The sequence below is a fragment of the Dermochelys coriacea genome, chromosome 2, assembly GCF_009764565.3.
Source record: "Dermochelys coriacea isolate rDerCor1 chromosome 2, rDerCor1.pri.v4, whole genome shotgun sequence".
Classification (NCBI taxonomy): domain Eukaryota; kingdom Metazoa; phylum Chordata; order Testudines; family Dermochelyidae; genus Dermochelys; species Dermochelys coriacea.
Genome location: NC_050069.1, coordinates 188,474,596 through 188,494,680, shown reverse-complemented (window position 1 = coordinate 188,494,680; position 20,085 = coordinate 188,474,596). Strand labels below are relative to the sequence as shown.

Sequence of the window (20,085 nt, the reverse complement as noted above, 5' to 3'; positions counted from 1 at the left end):
AACCTGGTAGAGCAGTTTCAGTATAGTGGAGCAGGTCCAGAATGGAGCTAGAGGAGAAGAATATGAGAATGGTTGGTTGTAAAGGGTGTATTCAGTAAGGTTAGTGGTGAAGGGAGATAGGAGCAGTAGCTGGAGAGACAAGTGGCATCAAGGGAACACAATTGTTTTTTGTGGATGAGGGGAGGCTAGGGCATGCTAGTGATGGGGAAGAGTCCAGAAGAAAATAAAAGATGTAGAGGAGCGAGAGTGAGACAGCAAGTGGATCAAGGGAGAGTAGTAGCAGGCATGGATATGGGTTTAAGAGATAGGTGGAGAGCAGAGCAGAAACCTGTGTCGGTGATGGGTGAGAAGGAGGAGAAATTTCTGGAAGAGACATGGAAGGAAGCTGATCTGTAGTGTGAAAAAGTTAGTACAATCTTGTACGGAGAGGAAGGGAGGAGAGATGTGGGAATGATTCTAGAAAGGGAGGCAAAAATAGCAAAATAAGTGGCTGGGAGGGAATCAATGGGGTTGGAAAACCAAACATCTGACTGACCTGTTTGGTATTAAAATGCCTTGCAGAACTTGCTGTTCTTGTGCAGGTCTGATTTGAGAAGTTTCATTGTTTTAAGGAGCTGGGATGTAACTGTCCAAATTAGAGGTTTCCCAAATTAGTTTCCATAAACAGGATTCCACTCTAGTTCTGAAGACCTGAGCAATTGGAAACTGGGGGCTTGTCTTCACTATTGTGGATATCAACGCTGCTGCAATTGATGCAGTGGGTGTCGATTTAGGAGGTCAAGTGAAGACCTGCTAAATTGACGGCAGCGCGCTCCCCGGTAGACTCCAGCTCCCTGATAAGAGTAAGGTAAGTTGACCGGAGACCATCTCCCATCGACACGGTGCAGTGAAGACACCGCAGTAAGTCGACCTAAGCTATGTCGACCCCAGCTATGTTATTCACCTAGTTGGAGCAGTGTAACTTAGGTTGACTTACCCCGGTAGTGTAAACAAGGCCTGAATGCCAAACACAGAGAAGGCAGTAGAAGCAGAGCCACCTTTTGTCCTCCTATGTATCCTCCTTATCTTAAACTCCCTTTAAACCACATCTTAGGTGGAAAAATTAAAACTTCTACAAATTTCAGAGGAAGAAATAATTGCTCCTTCGTATAAAATTGCATTGTAAAGTGCACAATTAGACTGTCAGCAAGCATAGAATGTGATTATTATTTTGTTGTATTTTGACCTGTGTGTTGGTGGTATTGCTTATAGAATTTGTAAATTAGTGGGAAAAAATAGCTTCTGTATCTACTTGCTGACGGTGACTTAACAATGGGTAGGCAGTTGATGTGCTGTGACCACAGTTTTATTACACTAATAGTTTTTTCACTGCCACGTGGTGATCTCCCCCACTGTTATATCCATCTATTACCTCTTGTCTTGTACTTTGATTCTAAGCATTTTGAGGCAGTTACTCTCTTTGTTATGTGGGTGCATGGTGCCTGGAACCCTGAACACTAATGGATGTCTCTAAGGACTACCACAATACAAATATTTAATAATAATAATAATAATAGTGTTTTTCTAAACAACAAATGATTGGCTTGCATCATTTCAGGGATGGGGAGTGTTTTTGTCCAACATTAAGATTGTTTTGTTGTGTTGTAGATTTAAGTTGTATATATTGAACATTGTCACTAGGCATGATACTATACAAACACTGAAGAAGACAATTCCTTAACCTAAGGACTTTGTAATAAAAAACGGTGGTGAATTAGGATGTTGAGGGAAAGGAAGCAGAAAAGTATTTGCAGGAAATGAGAGAAGTGAGGCTATAGGACTTAATAGGTGCATATATTCTGTTTATTTTGACTTGTAACAGAACACACATGTGCATCCAAAGCTCCGTGCACCCATGACAATCTTTGAAAATATGCAGTTATACAAGTAAATACTCATTCAGTCATACCCCTGAAAACATGCCCTGACAACCACAGAATTTAAGCATCCACCCCAGGCCAACCAGCCTCACCATTTTCCTTCTTCTTTAAAAGCGACGGGAAAAGTAATGTCTTGCAGTGTTTAAAGGCTTGTTGAAAGCATTTAATGGCTGTTTTGGATCAAAATGGGGGATGATAGTGAATTCCACAGATAGGATCATTGAGATGGCGTTGCAAAGGATATACATGGCAGGGCTTGAAAAATCCCACATCCACTCCCTCATGAGAATGGGCAGTGGGCTGTCTACTACTGTAGAATTTAAGCTTCAATTTTAAAAAGTGTTTCTACCCTTCAGTTTGAAAAAATAACCTTTAAAAAAGTGAAATGAATGCAAACCAATGCACTGTTGTGCTTCTGAGTTTATTCCAGTACCTCTGTTGCTGCTTATCTGCCAAGCAGTAGCAGAGTGTAACTGAACGCAACTGGTCAGTTTGACTGTTGCTATGCAAATACCGTGTGTAGCTTTTATAATGGTCAGGAATCACCTTCAGGCTTCTGCTGTTTTGAGAAGCTCTGAGCAGCAGCGGAAAATGGCTTTGGAGCTATTCGTGAGGGAGGATCTCTCAAAAACAGAGGCAAGAAGAGGAATAGAATAACATAGACCATCTTACCTCCCAGAAATCAGAGGAGGGAGGGTGTGAGAGAGAACAAGAGACAGAAAGTTTCTTCTCTTTTCCAGCAACTAGAAGGAGAGGTAGCTTCAAATTTACCAGACACCCAGCCTCCAGAGGTTCAGAGATCAACAGCACTCTATTATTGTTAATAATTAATAAGAATAATTGTATTGGGGCTGTGCCTAAAAGCCCCAAATGGAAGTGGAGCCTCATTATGTTAGACTCTGTGCAAACCATGTCAGATGGCATGCTGCTACCTGTCCCAAAGTGCTCACAGTCTAATTCAAGACAAAAGGTACCAAGTCAGTTTACCATGGGCATAATCTTAGTCCCCTTCCATTTCCCAGCAACTGGAATTGGGAAGGTGAAGATTGAGGAAAGAGCAGGTTGGCTTCCTCAGCAGCCCTTTATTCTTCCCTCTCTCCTTTCTTTTAAAATCTCCCTCAAACTATTAGATATCTGGTAAATTTTTCAAGTCCCATCAGATGGTGTACTAGATGGAGATTTTGATATAAAGAGTAAAGAACACATCTTCTTACATGCTTGAGAATGCAAATTCCTCAGGTACCACACCCTAATTTAAGATTTGAGCCATGTCTTTACTGGGCATTGCTCCTTCCTTCTGAGTTGTTGCATGTCCAAAACCTGGTCTCTTGGGGACTTTACCATTTATTAGTCTTTTAACCCCCCTGAAAGAAACATTGACCCATACAGCCACATCTTCTTTTAAGTTGGTATAAAATGTGGGAGAATATGAAGTTTTTGGTTTGTTTCAGAGCCTGTGCATGACAGGAATTCATGGTCTCTGTTGCAATTACTAAATGTACATTTCATTATATGCATGTAAAATCCCCAAAACTAAAACACAGCCCCAATGATTATCATGAATCTGAGTTGAAAATTGATAAGAGAATGTCTGCGATCTTCATGTATTTACATTTTTTGTGACACATAATAATCTTGTATTAAATGGTTCTCACTAGCTTCCAAAGCAGTTTTCTAAGCAACTGCCAAAATTTTGTACATAATTGTTTTTGTTCTTGGAATCCTGTGATTTCTTTTTCCTCACTTGCGTGACCATTTTATTGCCTGATATTCCTCTAGATGTGAATTGAGAGGTCTGAAGTGCATTTGACTTGGATATTATGATTGTGTACGCACAGACATCACCCCCTTCCTATCATGCTGAACAAAAATACTGCTGATTTGCCAGTGTGGAAGAGGAGGTCAGTAATTGTGCAGTGTGAGTTTTATACTACAGTGCACTGTCCTTCATTTGCCCTTTTCATGTGGTTACAATAGTGTTAGAAGGCTAGTGTTCACCAGGAATTAGTACACACCAGAAACCATATCCATTAGGGCAATATACTTTTAATTTACATATCTCATTGGCTAAAGCATAAAGTCAGGAGAAGTTTTTGTAATCAAAATATCTTTCTGTTCCCATCAGACTTCTGTTTGTATTTGATTCATGGCTTTGGTCTTTTTCTCTTGTTGAAGCAGTCAGTTTTATATTAATCCTCTAATGTTCCTCCCCTCTATGTTGATACCAATTTTTTTAGCTTTTGTGACTGTAGTCTCCACTCCATTGAAGCGTATCAGTACATTTGATACGTTGCTGTTATATACAAAGTCAACTTTCCTGTCCAGAGCAATAAGCCTTGTTAAATCTATTGTTTTAGTCAATATTTCTCTAAAGGCTTTGGTTTATCCTCTGTGGTGGTTTATCTGGGTGTGAGGTTTTGGAAGGGGCTTAACTGAAAGGGTAATGCTGCGGCCTTGAAGGTTGGGTCTTTGACTGGAGTCTCGGCCCTGAATTTTCATTTAGACTGGCTATTAAGAGAACTCAAATTGCACTAAAACTGTCAGAGTGATGTAGCAGAGACTTCATCTAAATTTTAGTGGTTGCTCATATTTAATGAGGCCATAAAGACATTGGTGATCAAGTTTATTTTTTTTTTCTTTTTCTTTTTTTTTTCTTTTTTTTACATTCTATGTTCTTTATAAGACCATTGTGGTAGCTTCTGGAACATATTGCCTGCTGTCAAAGTTATATATATGTAAATATATACATATATAAAATTATATATGTATAAATTCAAAGGGAAGGTTGGACTTTGACTATCTCATGTCTATTTGGGTGTTAAGCTCATACCCCCTCTGCATGTGAAAGCATTTATTGAAAATGATAGATTTTGATTTGTGTGTGCAAAAGACTGTTTCAGTCATGCATTGTGTGACTTTGATAATCTTGACATTGCTTCTTAATAGCAGAATATGCTGATAAAGGTTGCGTAGCAAATTCTGAAGAAATAGTTGAGTTAGCAACTGCACGTACCAGCCCTTATTAACCTTTCTCACAGTTAAATGACTTTGCTCAGCCCATGGGAACACCACACTGTTATCTACTTGTTTGGATTTTATCAAGATGATTATAGTTTTGCGGTCACTAGGGTGGTGTCATGTTGCCTTAGTCACAAACGGTGGCAGTGTTAGGGTTTGCTAATGGCAATCTCAAACATTAATTTACCAACATTGCTGAGGGAAAGTTATAGCCAAGGAAACTGTAGTGAACAGTTGTTTGGGATAATAAAATGTTGGTCTGTGTCAGTATTTACAGTAGGCATTTTAGGTGTTGATTTATGTATTATTGTGTTGGAAACTTTGTTTTTATGGTCACAGTAAACTTCTTTATGAATGGACATTTTAAAGTTACGTAGTTAATGCAAATCTCTCTTCTTTCTGTTATGTTTTCATGAAAAGATTCTCTGTGCAATTATTACCCCAATTTCCTGCTTCCTCTATGCTCCTGATTTTCGCAAGTTAAAATATTTCTTGGCAGAAAACAGTTTCTGCGAACATGTACTTTGTAAATGCAGCACATTTATGTTTACACTATAGCATATATTCATTCTGTATTTCATTTTTATTCTCTTATCTAATCAGTTTTTGGGGGTGTAAATTTCTGGCTACAAGCTTTTAGTTAGCACTTGCTAACTTTTTAATTAGGTTGGAGTAGTGTAAACTAAAATCCCTGATTCTGCAGTCTTTCTGCAGGCAGTCCTATGGAATTCACTGGGATTTCTTGCAAGGCTAAAAGTTGAGCATGTACATAAATATTTACAGGATTTGGTCCTAAAATGCTTTGACATTCTGGGTTGGTAAGGCAACAGGATATCTAATCAGCTACTATTTTTATTCATTGGTGTGTATCAGTTGTTGTCAGTTGTATGCCATTTAATCTGTGGCGTCAGGTTTAACCACACAGCATTCAATTATTTTTAAGTAATTTGGACTTGATTTCTTTTTACTGAATTAATCACCTTAGAACATCATCACCCAAACTGTGCATCAGCCGTAATTGAAACTGTCAAAGATAAATCCACTTCGGACGAAAGTTGCCTTACAGCAGTCTCCTCTGCAGAAATCAATGTAATCAACTAATATAACTGTATATTAAGAGTCCCTTTTTTCCAATCCCAGATTGGAATGTTTAAGCCATAAAAACAATGGTGGAGGGAAAAGAAGGATGCATACAAGTAAAACAGGAGCTACTGATCTTATTTTTTCAAATTTATTTGTGTTCTGTTTAGAAATCTCAATATCTCTGAGACTCAGCCAAGGTCACTATGTCTCCTTCAAGAAAGTCATGCAGTCAGACAAAAATTTTCCCAAATTATTCAGCAGGATAATAACACTGGTTTTATTTAAGTGTGTCACATTCATTCAGTTATGCATTGCTTTAGCTAGTAATACTACAGTCTTTGTGACATGCTTTAGTTACCAGATACATTACGAGGGCTATTATATTTAGGTCATTCAGAATCAGAATTGTGTATATATTTTATATGCACTATGCAGTCTTGTATGATAGAGCCCAGTTTTGCCAAACTCACACAGAGCAGTATCTTCTGTGAGCTGTCCCGTTGGTTCTATTCTAGTAGGGACTAATGGAGTAAGTCATGGCTCAATGTAGAGGTGACACAATGAGCCTTTGTTTCTGCATTTTTTTGTTAGTTTTTACTTAAAATGTTTTTGTATTGAGTTTAAAGTACTTGTTCATTGATTCTCTATAAATGTCTCAAACCATTAAGAAAGTTTTGTCGTGACTCCATCTTCCCCCTTTAAAAAAATGTTTTTCAATTTGCATTGAATCAAAAGTAAATTTTACTGTTTTACACAGAAAATTCCAGGTTTGAGGCTCTGAATTTGTTTCAGTGTTGAACAGTTTAATATGTATGGACTTTAAAAACACTTCAGATTTATCATAAGGCCTTTACAATTCCTACGATTACAGTACATACAGGATCTGAAAAAAAAAATTGACAAAGCAAATGCCTGCTACAAAACAGAAATGCCAATCTTCTCAGTTCAATATGAAACACTAAAGATTAATTTTTTTTCTTGTTAAGTTCATTGTTTTCATAGTACTTAATGTTTTCCCAAAACTTAAAATAATTCAGTAAACAGATATAATTTTAGATTAATTTTAGGATTAAAGTTTAAGATTCTTATTTTTTGCAAGTAATTCTTAATTTTGTTTAGTTTGAGTGGCAGATAAAATGACTTTACATGTTTTGTTTTCCAACAGTTTTATGTGCTGAAAGAGTGGGCCAGATGACTAAAACATACAATGACATAGATGCTGTTACACGACTTCTAGAAGAGGCAAGTATTCTTTTACACAGATGTTCACTTTATGACAAAGACATAATATAGATTATGAAAGAATCTGTGTTGATAGAAATTGCCCCATTTGTTTTCGGTCATAGTGAAACAAATATTCTAAATGCACATACACTACAACTCATTGGTAAAGGGCATAACTTTATTAATAAAAGGTGCTTAGTTTGTTTACATAATTTGTACAAATTCACCACACATGTTCATATACAGCTAAAGCAGATTTATCTCACTATTGCCAGAATACAAAAAGTGACATACGACGCCGAATGAAAAAAGTTAAGGTTTACATGAAATTATGATGTTATGGGGTGGGAGGAGGGGAAGTGAGAAGGGGTGTATTTTTGTTTTGTTTTCCAAATATGCACAGTATCATAAATGGTTCGTTTAAAAAAAAAAAGCACATAAAGCTTGCAAGTCTATTTATTATTTATATTATATATAATATTTATTATTGATATATCTCCGTGATTATAATCTTCAGGAAAATATATAGTTACCAATTGATTGATAAACATCTCCCTCTCTCTCTCCCATGTACTTTTCTCTGCCCTGTCTCCAAGTTTTTCTTTCTTGCATTCTGGAGTCTTTATATTTATAAAGCCACTGTAATATCTGGCCATTAATTTATTGTGATTGAGGCTAAACATTTCAAGTAATAGCAGAGAGAAAAAAATGACCTACAGGATAAAATTTTTGTACTCACTAAATAGCCTAATAACTTAATATTAATTGATCAAAACAAACTCTATATTTTTAAAGTAAATGTAAGCAAATATTTTTTTGAAATTGTTTGCAAGGCATTATTCAGATGAAGACTAACAATGCGGCCTTTGTTCTTGACAGTTTAGAACAGAGATCGGCAACCTTTGGCACGTGGCCCGTCAGGGTAAGCCCCCAGCAGGCCAGGCCGGTTTGTTTACTTGCCGCGTCCATAAGTTCGGCCAATCGCGGTTCCCACTGGCCGTGGTTCGCTGTCCCAGGCCAATGGGGCTGCGGGAAGTGGCACAGGCCGAGGGATGTGCTGGCCACCGCTTCCTGCAGCCCCCATTGGCCAGGAGTGGTAAACCGTGGCCAGTGGGAGCCGCGATCGGCCGAACCTGCAGATGCAGCAGGTAAACAAACTGGCCCAGCCTGCCAGAGGGCTTTCCCTGGCGGGCTGCATGCCAAAGGTTGCCGATCCCTGGTTTAGAACTTAAACCTTTGTATTTTGGTCTGCTTCATATTGTGGTAGTGCTGCGTTTGTTTCGCACTACAAAGCTCTCTTAGTACAGCAGACCCATTTCATGCCGTGCTAACCCGAAGTACCTGAACTGATGCATTCTTTGACCACGAAGCTGCAAAGGGATTAGCATGAGCACAAGGGCCTGGATTAGTGTATCTTGGTTGTAGAATTGAGGCCTTTGGTTATGCTTTCAACTGAAATCTTTAAAAACAGTTTCCTGTGGTACTATTCGTGATAAACCCCAGATACTTCACTTAGAATGAATATATCTGTAGCACGCCATTGATAACTGTTCTAATTACTTTTGTATTCTGCATTCAGGTCATGCTCCTTTTGCTTATTCATTTGCTTAGATTCATTTGCATGGTTTTGTAAGCAGGTATTATATCCATCTGGAAACTTACAAATATCCCGTGGTTTTCTTTGAATATGAAAATTTCTTAAATTCTCTCATAGCCCCTGAGGCATATGGTGGTTGTTTATTTACATAGGGCTGTAGCCAACACAAAATCATTTGTGTGCCGGTTGGCTGTTCTGAGGTGGTAGTTCCTTCCATCACCCCTTCTAGTAGTGGCAGAGCTGGACATTTTGCATTTGCCCAAGCCTGTCTCCTCCTTGAGCTTGATTTCTATAGAGCTGTAGCAGTCTAGCCCCTGGGATGCACTGAACCACAGTCTAAAGCAGAGGGAGTTCTTTCTTCCCTGTCTGGTTGTGAAAGAGGTCATGTGACCTGACAATGGTCTATCTCTTGCTAAATTCACTAATGTTGCACAGTGAGAGAATATATGAGGCTCATTGAGCCAAATTTTCTTGTTAAATTTCTTTTTCTTATACGCACATGTGTGGGCGTACACTCCTCTCCCCCCATGGTGATAGTAAGGAGGGACCCCTCAAATTCGATCTGACAAGTCACAGTATCTGAGCACTTCACAATCTTTAATGTATTTATCCTCACTCCTGTGAGGTAGGGAAGTGCTATTATCCCCATAGTCCCAAATTGAGATCCACAGGGTATGTGCACATTGCTATTAAAAACCCATGGCTGGCTCATGCCAGGTGGCTTAGGCTTAAGGGGCTGTTTAATGGCAATGTAGATGTTCAGGCTTGGCAGGGGATACACTGGGCCTTCCTTCCTCTCTGAGTACTATCTGCTGCAAATATTTTTCTTTTTCATTTTGACCTTGTGCAGTGGGCTAGCTGGATATGTTGGCCTATTACACACCATTAGCATATTTTGTATGGCCTTCTGGAACTTTCATGGTCTGGAAGTCCATGCATAATTTTGGCTGGATAGGGTCTTTGGTTTCTAATGCAAAAGTAGAGTGAGCTTGACATACTGGAAATCGCTTAGAGACAGCACTACCAGATCTGCAAACTATCTTAAATTATTTAAGAATTATATCGGTACTGGTAGTTGCTATCTACTTTTCTACTCTTCTATTGCATGGAGGCACTTGAAATAGATGAAATTATTGTGAACCCATGTCACTGACAATGAATCACTAGCTTCTTTTGATAGACTTTCTTTATCATCCATATTACAGTCAATAAATTTTAGTAATAATGAGTGCACTAATTGTCAGCCAAAATAAACAAGCACATAATAGCTACTTTTAGCAAATAAACTGAAAGGGATAAGATTAGTTCTCAGAGGAAGGAACTGAGCAAGAGGAGAGAAGGATATACCAGGAAATTTGCACCATTAATGCACGTAGACTTTTGCAAATATAACACAGTAAAAATGCATCTTGCTAATTCAAAATCATATAAGTGCTGCCAAGTTGAGAGACCCTAAATTCATTGCCCTGTCCAAAAGGCTCAGTGTCTAATGCCTTTGTCCTGGTAATACTCGGGTATGTGTTTTACATCAATTGGGACCACTTGTGTTTAATGTTAGGCATGTGCATTAAGCAGGATCAGGTCCCCAATCTGTAGTATATTTAGCATGGTTTACTGTCCACACAGGGTAGGGCTGGTCCTGTGCATGAGTGAGGGCGGAGAGGGCAGAGAGAACCTCTTCCTGTTACCTTGGGCACTTGGATGGAGGAAGCAGGATGTCTTTAGACTTGTGTGACTGATGGGCTAGCCAGCCCTGGGGAGGGGTAGGGAAGGGCATGCTAACAGAGCTGGCCCAATCCAGGGAGATGTTAATGCACATTGCAGCCTTTCAAAAGGTGGTATGGCTGCTACATCTGAGCTCTTTCATCTCCACATCTCCAGGAGTTCCTTCAGAGCTCCCACAGGCATGTTGGTGGAATCAACTCCCTCTAAGTATTCCACCTGTGTCCCTGTCTGAGTGCAGGAGGCAGTGACTTAAAGCTATAGTTTGGCCTACTGACTTTAACATAGTCACCTCTCTTTCTGAAGCTATCAAAAGATAGTATAATGCACATTTACAGCTGCTGCATAAATTTTACACTTACTGGAATTTGTTTTCAAGTGGAGCAACTGAGAAGCACATTAGCATATCCAAGTGTATTCTGTCTGCTTATATCTGTGCTTTGCTTTGCTTTTGGAGCTCTTAAAATATAATCTGTAAGCTCCCTCCAAGCTCTACAAAAAGTGCAAAGAGAAAATTGAGTGGTTACTGACAGTAATTTTTCAAATAGAATAAAAGAGCTGGAATTAGATTTCCTTCAATTAACATTTTTACATTAGACAGCAAGGTTATGCTTTCATTTGTATGGTTCATTAACTGAACATGTCAACTTTTCTGGATTATGTAGGTGTAGTCTAAGCAGGAATAGGACAAGAAAATGAGCAAAAATTGTTGGTTTCTTTGTTTCTGAAGAATATTCATTCTTCCCTTTTGTCTAGCACAGATTTAACCTTTTTTGACATGGGAGAACCAGTTATTTTCTAAGTGAACAAAAGCATTGGAAATCAATGTTCTTTTCTTTCCCTTTTACAGAAAGAGCGGGATTTAGAATTAGCTGCTCGAATTGGCCAGTCGTTGTTAAAGAAGAATAAATCACTAACCGAGAGAAATGAATTCCTTGAAGAACAAGTAGAGCATATCAGGGAAGAGGTAAGGTCATACACTTGTACTGTCTCGACACACAATGATGCTGCGGGTCCAGAAAAACTTTTCCTTCTAGCTTTAGCTTGTGTGTAGTTAACGTTCTGATGACTTTTGTGTATAGGATGCCAATCTGAGCGATAGCGATTCTTGTAGGATATTATACAAAGTTCATTCTACAAATATGATTGATGAAATCATTTGGCCTACAGAGCTCAAAGAAAGGGAAATTTTAAGAAAACTATGGGCTATTAGATTTTGCTCCACCTCAGGCTGAATTCTTTTCTTAAACATATTTGTCCCTATTTTATTTTGCTTCATCTCCTCCTCCCCCCACGCTTTCCTCAAACCCCATTTTGACCATATTCCCCTCCTTTCCCTACATTTCCTCCCCCCTCTTTTTCTAATCTCTCTCTCTCTCTCTCTCTAGCTACCTTTTTACCTGGGTTCATTGCTTGCACTTGTCTTTCCACAACCTTCAGCTTTTTCCCTTTTGTTTCTTCTCCCCACATAGCTCAGTGATTCTCACTTCTTGGTTTGTTTCTCTCCTTTCCCACCTGTAAGAGATTATTTTTCATTCCCCCACCCCCAACTTGTTTTCTGTATTCAAGCTGACTTCAGTTTTGGTTTTTAAATAAAACCACATAAATGCTGAACATGCTCCCCTACTGCAGATGAGCATGAACATCATGCCACTCTATTTGAGAAGTATTCATATAAAGTGAGATTTTAGTGATCCATGATCACTGAAATCATGTGCATTGTACTTTCTGTACAGCTCCGATATCATGCCTCTTTAACATACCCAGCTTCATATCCATCAGGTGCTTGGGTGGCTCAGGGTAAATTACTGTGTGGGTTCTATGACAAGATGAATGATGCTGCTTCAGCATATGGTCTGCTTCAGAAAGCAGCAAAGTGACTTGTTGGTTTAAAGAAATAGATATTAAACAGAACTAATGGTCTGTGACTTAGTATCTCCCATCTAGATTTGTTAAAACCTTCTGGCTTATGGTGCAGTGGTTTTGCTATTTTTCAGTAAAATATGGAAGAATCTGGTGGTGTATATCTGTGCATGAAGGTTTTTGTGATATGTGTGGGTGTGTATATTACAATTTTGGATAACAATAGTAATGTGGTAGGTTTTTTGTATACATATTGTGTATCTGTGTATAGGATGACATGGTGCAGGTACTGATTTAAAAAAATATATAAAAACATCATAGAACACCATAATGTATATTGTATGTGCTACATATGGGGTACTATAAATGTATTTGAGAAACGATGAAAGTTCTGAAAATTATCTTCAGGATTATTTATTGTATCTCCCTGAGCAGAGAGCCAGGTTAACTAAAAACGTCACAATGAAACGTCTGTTAGCTTGCTGCCTTGAAGAGCTAAAAGTGAGTGCTGGATCGCTCCTAGAAACACTTGGTGACCTTAAGCTGAATCCTGCCCATCCTGGGCCTCTTGAGGGTTCACTTTTTGGGGGAAGATTAAGAAAGGTTGAGAAATTCCACAGTTGGTGGGAAGGGTTGAAAACAGGTTTTGTTTTTTTTGTTTTTTTTTAGAAAATGGTGGTTTATGGAAGCTTCTCTGGGATTCGTGATGTTAGGGTAAATCTGAGCAATGGTATAATGAGCAAGTTGTGGGTGAGGCAGTCACAGTGCATGATGGATGGAAATACACCCAATATATGGAGGTGATCTCTATGGGAGAAATTCCAAGGCAGGTGACAAATTAATTACTCACGCAGCATTACTACTTTGGCAGCATTGCCAGTTTGGCTGTGTTATTAACAGCTTTCTTAAACAAAGAATGTCATGATTCAACTAGGAAATTGCCAGCTTCCCAGTGCAACTAACAACTCGCTGTTAGCACATGATATTAGGGGTTAAAGTCATAACACTTGTGTGTAGAAAATCAGTGGTTAGTTTTAGTGGGTTTTGAGATTTCTTCTGAGTCCTGTTCAGTTGGTAGTCATGATAACTAAGGCAACTGACTTTGCAGCCAGAGGGATACAATATATAGTCCCTATAATGTTTTAGAGAGTTTAAAAGAAAATTCCTAAAATAGTGCAGCATGTGACACATGCAACATACCTGATGGTGGAGCATGATGTATAGATTTTATTGTCACTTGTATGGGATGACCTGTGTAACTCAGCCATGGCTGCTTTACTCATGAGTAGTGCAGCCATTCCATATTCATGGTAATAAAGTCTTTATGCCACACTGTCATGTATAAGTTTATTCCATGACTCTTCATTTGATACACATATGTTACCTTCACATTAACATCTAGATTTTGTATTTTCAAACCTAAATATCATTGTGAGGAACAGACTCTGATCATGTTCTGATGAAAAGAGTGACTTTAAACCACATTTCAGACCAGTTTTTCTCTTTATATTGTCTCTTACTTTGCCCTTCTTAAATACCAATGTCTCCTTCATCTGCAACAAGCTGCTTTTGTGTGATCACTTCAAAACAGTTTGAATTTCATTTTTCCTTCTGTCAAGAGGACAGAGCCCTTCCCTCCCCAGTCTTATCTAATTGCTACTAATTTCTACCCTGTACAACTCTTTCCAGTAGTACTAAATTATGAAAACTGAGACTCAGACCTACTGTTTGGCACTAGAGAACAAAAGGTGAGTGCACTGAAGCAAATGCTGTACTGTATGTTGGTGCACTTTAGTCACCGGGTACCTGCTGTTTTGGAAGTATTTTACTAAAGTCTTCAATGTTGTATTGGGAAAATTCTCTTGATTATAAATTGCTTTGACTGCAGAAATAACTGTTCAACCTTTAGGTAGCACAAATGAGTGTAGCTTCCCAAGTAAAACCTGCCCACCCAGTGCTGTGTTGCAGTATTTAAAAGTTAAGGATGCTGCAGCTCCAAGATCAAAATTTCTGTCCTTTTTCTGAAATATGACATTAGCATGTACAACCTAATACTGTCTGCTTTGAAATCTGATCTAAGAGCCAGAGTAAAGTGAACTGTCAGTCTAGGTTAGAGTGGAAGGAGATTGTTGGGTTTTTGCTCTTCCTAGTTATTCTGGGTTATTCTATTTACTTTATTTAACCCTAAACTACTTCCCTTTTCTAGTCATTGTGTGCTCCTGCAGCAGTTAATGCAGTCCTAGCTAGTTCATCCTCCGCAGAGACTGTCAGCCCAGGAACCAGCAGTTTTTGGTCACTCTTAAACAGTAGAGCTTTGTAATCTTCATGTTAATTGCTAGATATCGCACCTGAGTTAGTGTCTGATGTTTGCTAAAGCTCAGTGTTTGGTGGGTTGAGCCCACCATACTCATTTTAAAGCCTTTCCAGGCTGTTTTTCATCAGAGCTAGTTTTCATTTCCTCTGTTACAGTCAGAAGGGGGAAAATGCTGAAATAAAAGACTTTTAATCCACTAGAGCAGAAGGTAACATGAAAGATAAGATGATCTCTATCTAGTTAATGAATAAAATATGTGATGTTATTGGTTGTCTTCATTTTGAATTGAAGTTTTCATGTTAATAAATATTTATAGTCCTATAGTGTAGGAGAAATAATGGGCTTCATCCTGCAAACTGTTGCTCATGGTTAGTGGACCTCTCACCTGAGTGAGGATTTATAAAATGGGTTTTGGATTTTAGATTGATTCTGCAGAGCTGGCAATTAGGGAGAAAAAAACGGCACCTTTTCATTCCTAAAATGAGCATATTTGATACAGAGTAAGATACAATAAACATGGGATTCCATGATACCGCTTCTGTAGAATCACTTTTCAGAGTGAAAGTGCACTCAGAAGCTAATAGTTCTCTGCAGTCTGTGCAGCATTGATGTAATGTGCACCCTATGGCAAAACCTACTGAACGGTGGATCTGCTACATTCTGCACCAGCTAAAACTTTAGAGTGGTGTCCTAAGGTTACCTTATCTGAAGAGAATTATGATGATCCAGTCTGAAAAATCACAAAGGCAGGGATAATAATGGTGGCCGGGACCATGTCCAAGTGAGATGGTTATAATCATTGTGTCAAATGCAGATGAAAAGAAATGCTAGGCCTGATTTACCACTGCTTTACTCCATTGAAATCAATGGAGTTATGCTGGTGTAAACCTGGGATGGTGAAACAGGCTCATGGAGTGAAATGAGACAGACCATTTGCCTCTCTTGTTTCCTTCAATAGCAGTGGGTAATTGGATTCTTGCTTTCTTTAAAAAGAAAGACAAAAAAATCAAATGATTGTTTAAAGATTTTTCAAGAAGTTAAAAAAAATGAGGAGTACTTGTGGCACCTTAGAGACTAACAAATTTATTTGGGCATAAGCTTTTGTGAGATAAAACCCACTTCATTGGATGCATGCAGTGGAAAATACAATGGGAAGATACATATACACAGAGAACATGAAAAAATGGATGGTGTCATTAATTAATTTGCAAAATGGACACCATTAAATTAGTCTTGAATAAAGACTGGGAGTGGATGGGTCATTACACAAAGTAAAAACTATTTCACTATGCTGATTTTTTTCCCCTACTGTTACTCACACCTTCTTGTCAACTGTTTTGAAATGGGCCATCCTGATTATCACTACAAACATTTTTTTTTTCTCCTGCTGATAAGTCTCCCTTAATTGATTAATCTCATTATAGTGTGTATGGCAACACCCATTTTTTCGGTGTTCTCTGTGTATGTATATAGGGGTGTGTGTGTGTGTGTATATATATACACACACACACACTGTATTCCTACTGTATTTTCCACTGCATGCATCCAATGAAGTAGTTTTAGCTCACAAAAGCTTATGCCCAAAGAAATTTGTTAGTCTCTAAGATGCCATAAGTACTCCTCGTTTTTTTTTTTTTTTTTTTTTTTGCTGATACAACTAACACAGCTACCACTCTGAAACCTGTCAAGAAGTTAAAGAATTGTTTCCCGTCCATTTGTCAGAGTGGTACAGTGGGCTCTTGACTAGTCTGAAGGAAACATATGAAAGATGAAAAACAAATTGATTTAGTTATTAAAAATATGAATGTGCTTGGAAGGGAAGTGATAGATTTACGCTCTTTTTTGCTCAGGTTTCTCAGTTGCGCCATGAACTGTCCATGAAGGATGAGCTGCTTCAGTTTTATACCAGTGCTGCTGAGGAAAGTGAGCCAGAGTCCATCTGCTCAACACCGTAAGTTATCAGATCAGTTCACTTTTTCTGAATCTGAACCTTCAAGGGAGAATAGCAGGAAGTTTATGAGCAGTGTTGATACTCTTGATGGTGGCAAAATTAATCCTGAATGGAATGAAGTTACATTAATAACTTAAACCTCCAACTTGTGCCGCACATTTTGTATTGGAGCAACTGGACTGATTTCAGTGTGGGGAGGGAAGGAAAAATGAGGACAGTGGCATATGATACCATAGGCTACTCTAACTCGCATTGGGGCTGGTACAGACCATCCCACAGGATCAGTGAGCCATCTGACATGTACCTCCCCACAGTACCATCTTTCTGTCTGCAGGGGAAAATCTGGCCGAGTAATGAAAGACTAACTTCCATACTCACATTGCTTTGACTGGCAGAGACTTCAGGCATTCCTAAAATAGTGTGCACTATTTGACAGCAGAGAGAGGGGATAACACATGGATTACAGTCTTTTCCAGACCGTTAGGTGTCAGAGCAGTATGGCAGACTTTGAGATTGATGCAGTATGCCACAGTATGGCAGATTTTGATGGCAACTTGTCCCCTTGTCTGCAGAGTTATTGCAGCATTCCGGTGGAGCATATGCAATATGATTCATGAAGCTATTGTATTATTGTTTGCAAGTCTGCATGTGAAGGTTGTTTTCTTCCTAATATCTGTGGATGAATAACTTTCCCACAGAAAGTGGGAGGAATAAGGAAAATTGTCATGTACGCTTTTAAAATTAAATGAAAATGTGTGTTGTCACAAATAACTTAAAGTGAAAAGTCTTAATTCCACACAGCTCTGGCTGTTATGCAACCTTTGTTAAGCCTTTTCCCATTTGTCATTTCCAAGGTTTCAAGTAAAATGGGCCTAAAATAAATGTCAATGGTTATGTTACCAGGTTGAAGAGGAATGAGTCTTCCTCCTCCGTCCAGAACTATTTTAACTTGGATTCTCTTCAAAAGAAACTCAAGGACCTTGAAGAGGAGAATGTTGTGCTTAGATCAGAGGTGAAATCACTCCCTTGTATACTTTGTTTTTAACAATTGCAGCCCTGCTTCCCCCTCCCTTTCAAAACCAGTGCTCTGATGATGATGGTTAAATAAATATTTTTAATGGAAACCCTCACAAGGGAGGGCTATTTTACGTAACATATCCCCTTGTAATATATCAAATCACCAATTTTGATCTTAAAGTAGTGTTAAGAGTCCAACTGAAATGTATAAATTTCAGGAAATTCAGAGCAAAGGCTTCATGTGGAAGAGACCACATAGTTCTATAACTGTGTCAGGGGACAGTATTATAGCCTAAAACCTGAGAGGTTCATGCACACTAAAAACAAAAAAGATGTTGGAACATGACTGACCCTTGCTGTATTTCTGAACCTGCAGGTTGGCATAGGTTCTTAACCCATACCAGTGTTAGCAATAGCACAAATGTCTGTCTTAAGTATAGAGAGAGGCAGTAAATATTAGCTTAAACTCTAAATGTCCTTAATTTGTGAGTTTCAAGTCAGGTCTTTAACATTATTTTAACATTTTTTTTTGTGGATTCATATTTTTCCTTTTATTTTGGGACTGTTCAAAAGAATAAAAAACATGTATGTGGGTTGATGGAGTCCATCAGAGTTAATATATGTTTACTGTGATGGCCATGTACCAGATATGTAATTACATTTGTGATTTTTCAATTCAGTTTTTGAACTTACAGTATTTGGGGGTATGTTATAATTTGCAAACTCTCATTGGAGTTCAGACGAAATACCATTCTGAGATTCACAAATTCATTAACTTTCCATTACAAAAGTAAGTCACGTTTTTATAAAATATGTTTTGATCAAAGTGCTGTCTACTTCACCTTTATTATGAAAACACTCAGGAAAGATAAATAGTGTAAATATTATCTTATGTGGGTATTGTGAGGGTAATTAAGGTGGCTCTAGAAGTGAAAGTCTTCTGGCTTCAGGTGTTATAAAAGAACACTTTACACTTAAGTCCAGTTGCGTATCCAATGCTTTTGATGAAATGTAAAATGTAGTGTTTAATTTAAGCATGTAATATCTTCATCTATTTTAGAGATCTCAAAACATATCTGTTCAGGTGATCAATTTATACATTGTGCACTCTATGCATGTGGTTACGGTCATCTTCATTCCTGTTAGAATTGTGACACCTAATGGGTGCAAATTTCTGCATCAAATCTGTGGATGCTGAATGTTCATTTGGCACCCTCCCCCCGGTTTGGTTTTTTGTTTTTTTGTTGTTGTTTTTTTAAGAGATTGAAGGGAGACCAGGGGAGTGGGGGTTTTCTTGCTGTCTTCCTGGAGTTGCAATTTGAAAAAAGGATTTGCTTTTTTGAAGCAAAGGGAAACACTACAACAGATTAGAAAACAACCAAGATGCTAATGTGCCATATTTTGATGTGGACCTTTTGAACAGGCCTGTCAGCTGAAGACTGAAACAATTACTTACGAAGAGAAAGAACAGCAGCTTGTAAATGACTGTGTGAAAGAGCTGAGTATGTCCTTTTTTCCCCCCTCCTTTTCCCCTGACTTTGTTGTGCTCAGTGTTATTGTAGCCATGTCGGTCCCAGGATATTAGAGAGACAAGGTGGGTGAGGTAATATCTTTTATTGGACCAATTTCTGTTGGTGAGAGAGGCAAGCTTTTGAGCTACACAAAGCTGTTTCTCAGGTCTGAGAAAGACACTATTTTTGTATTTAGCTGTGACACTCTGGATGCATTTTCCAGATCTAAGGAACAGTCCTATATAGCTCAAGAGCTTGCCTCTTCTCACCAACAAAGTGGGTCCTATAAAAGATATTGCCTCATCCACCCTGTCTCTGTAATTATTGTGTTCAGCGACATTTAAATTGAGCTATAAATTCACAAATGAGTCATTTAAAAGAGTAATTTACTGTGTGGTCATTCATTTCCTTACAAATGTTATCTGTCACTCTTCTAAGATTGCTCATGGGAAGAGAAACAAAAGATTAAAAAGTCCCTGCACTCTTGTCACTTTTCTACCTTTACTTTATGTAATAATGTGCGAGAAAGGCAGAGCCATCTTTGACTGTCAGTTTTACATTTCATATTGGAATTACATCACTTAAGACCACATTTAATGTCAAGATAATTCAGCTTAAAGTACAAGTCCTTGAACTAAAATGTAACATTAGAATATATCTACAGTATCCATATGGGTCATCAATGAAGAAATAATGATTAGGCATTGAAAGAGATGGAAACTTTCAGATGATTTATTAGTAGGCTTGGCAGAATTTGATTTTTTTTATATAGTGTCAGTGGATAATATTGATAACATCAGTGTTTACTTTTAAGCATTTTATCCATTTTAAATTTTCACTGTGTGAAATTATGGGTTTTAAGTTTT

General features: G+C 38.2%; 1 protein-coding gene across 9 annotated transcripts in view; it reads left to right on the top strand.

Annotated features, from left to right (window-relative positions):
- TRAK1 (trafficking kinesin protein 1) overlaps nt 1–20,085 on the top strand; it is a 125,943-nt gene that overhangs the window by 66,935 nt on the left and 38,923 nt on the right. For 8 of the 9 annotated variants that reach the window (XM_038391045.2, XM_038391044.2, XM_038391039.2 and 5 more), the window contains 5 exons: nt 7,186–7,262; nt 11,414–11,530; nt 16,591–16,691; nt 17,595–17,703; nt 19,132–19,210. In XM_038391045.2, coding sequence (XP_038246973.1) covers nt 7,212–7,262; nt 11,414–11,530; nt 16,591–16,691; nt 17,595–17,703; nt 19,132–19,210 — 457 coding nt within the window. In that variant the 5' untranslated portion in view covers nt 7,186–7,211. Of the gene's footprint in view, nt 1–3,727; nt 3,821–7,185; nt 7,263–11,413; nt 11,531–16,590; nt 16,692–17,594; nt 17,704–19,131; nt 19,211–20,085 lie in introns of those variants that run through there. The other variant, XM_043508870.1, reaches the window with a different exon arrangement.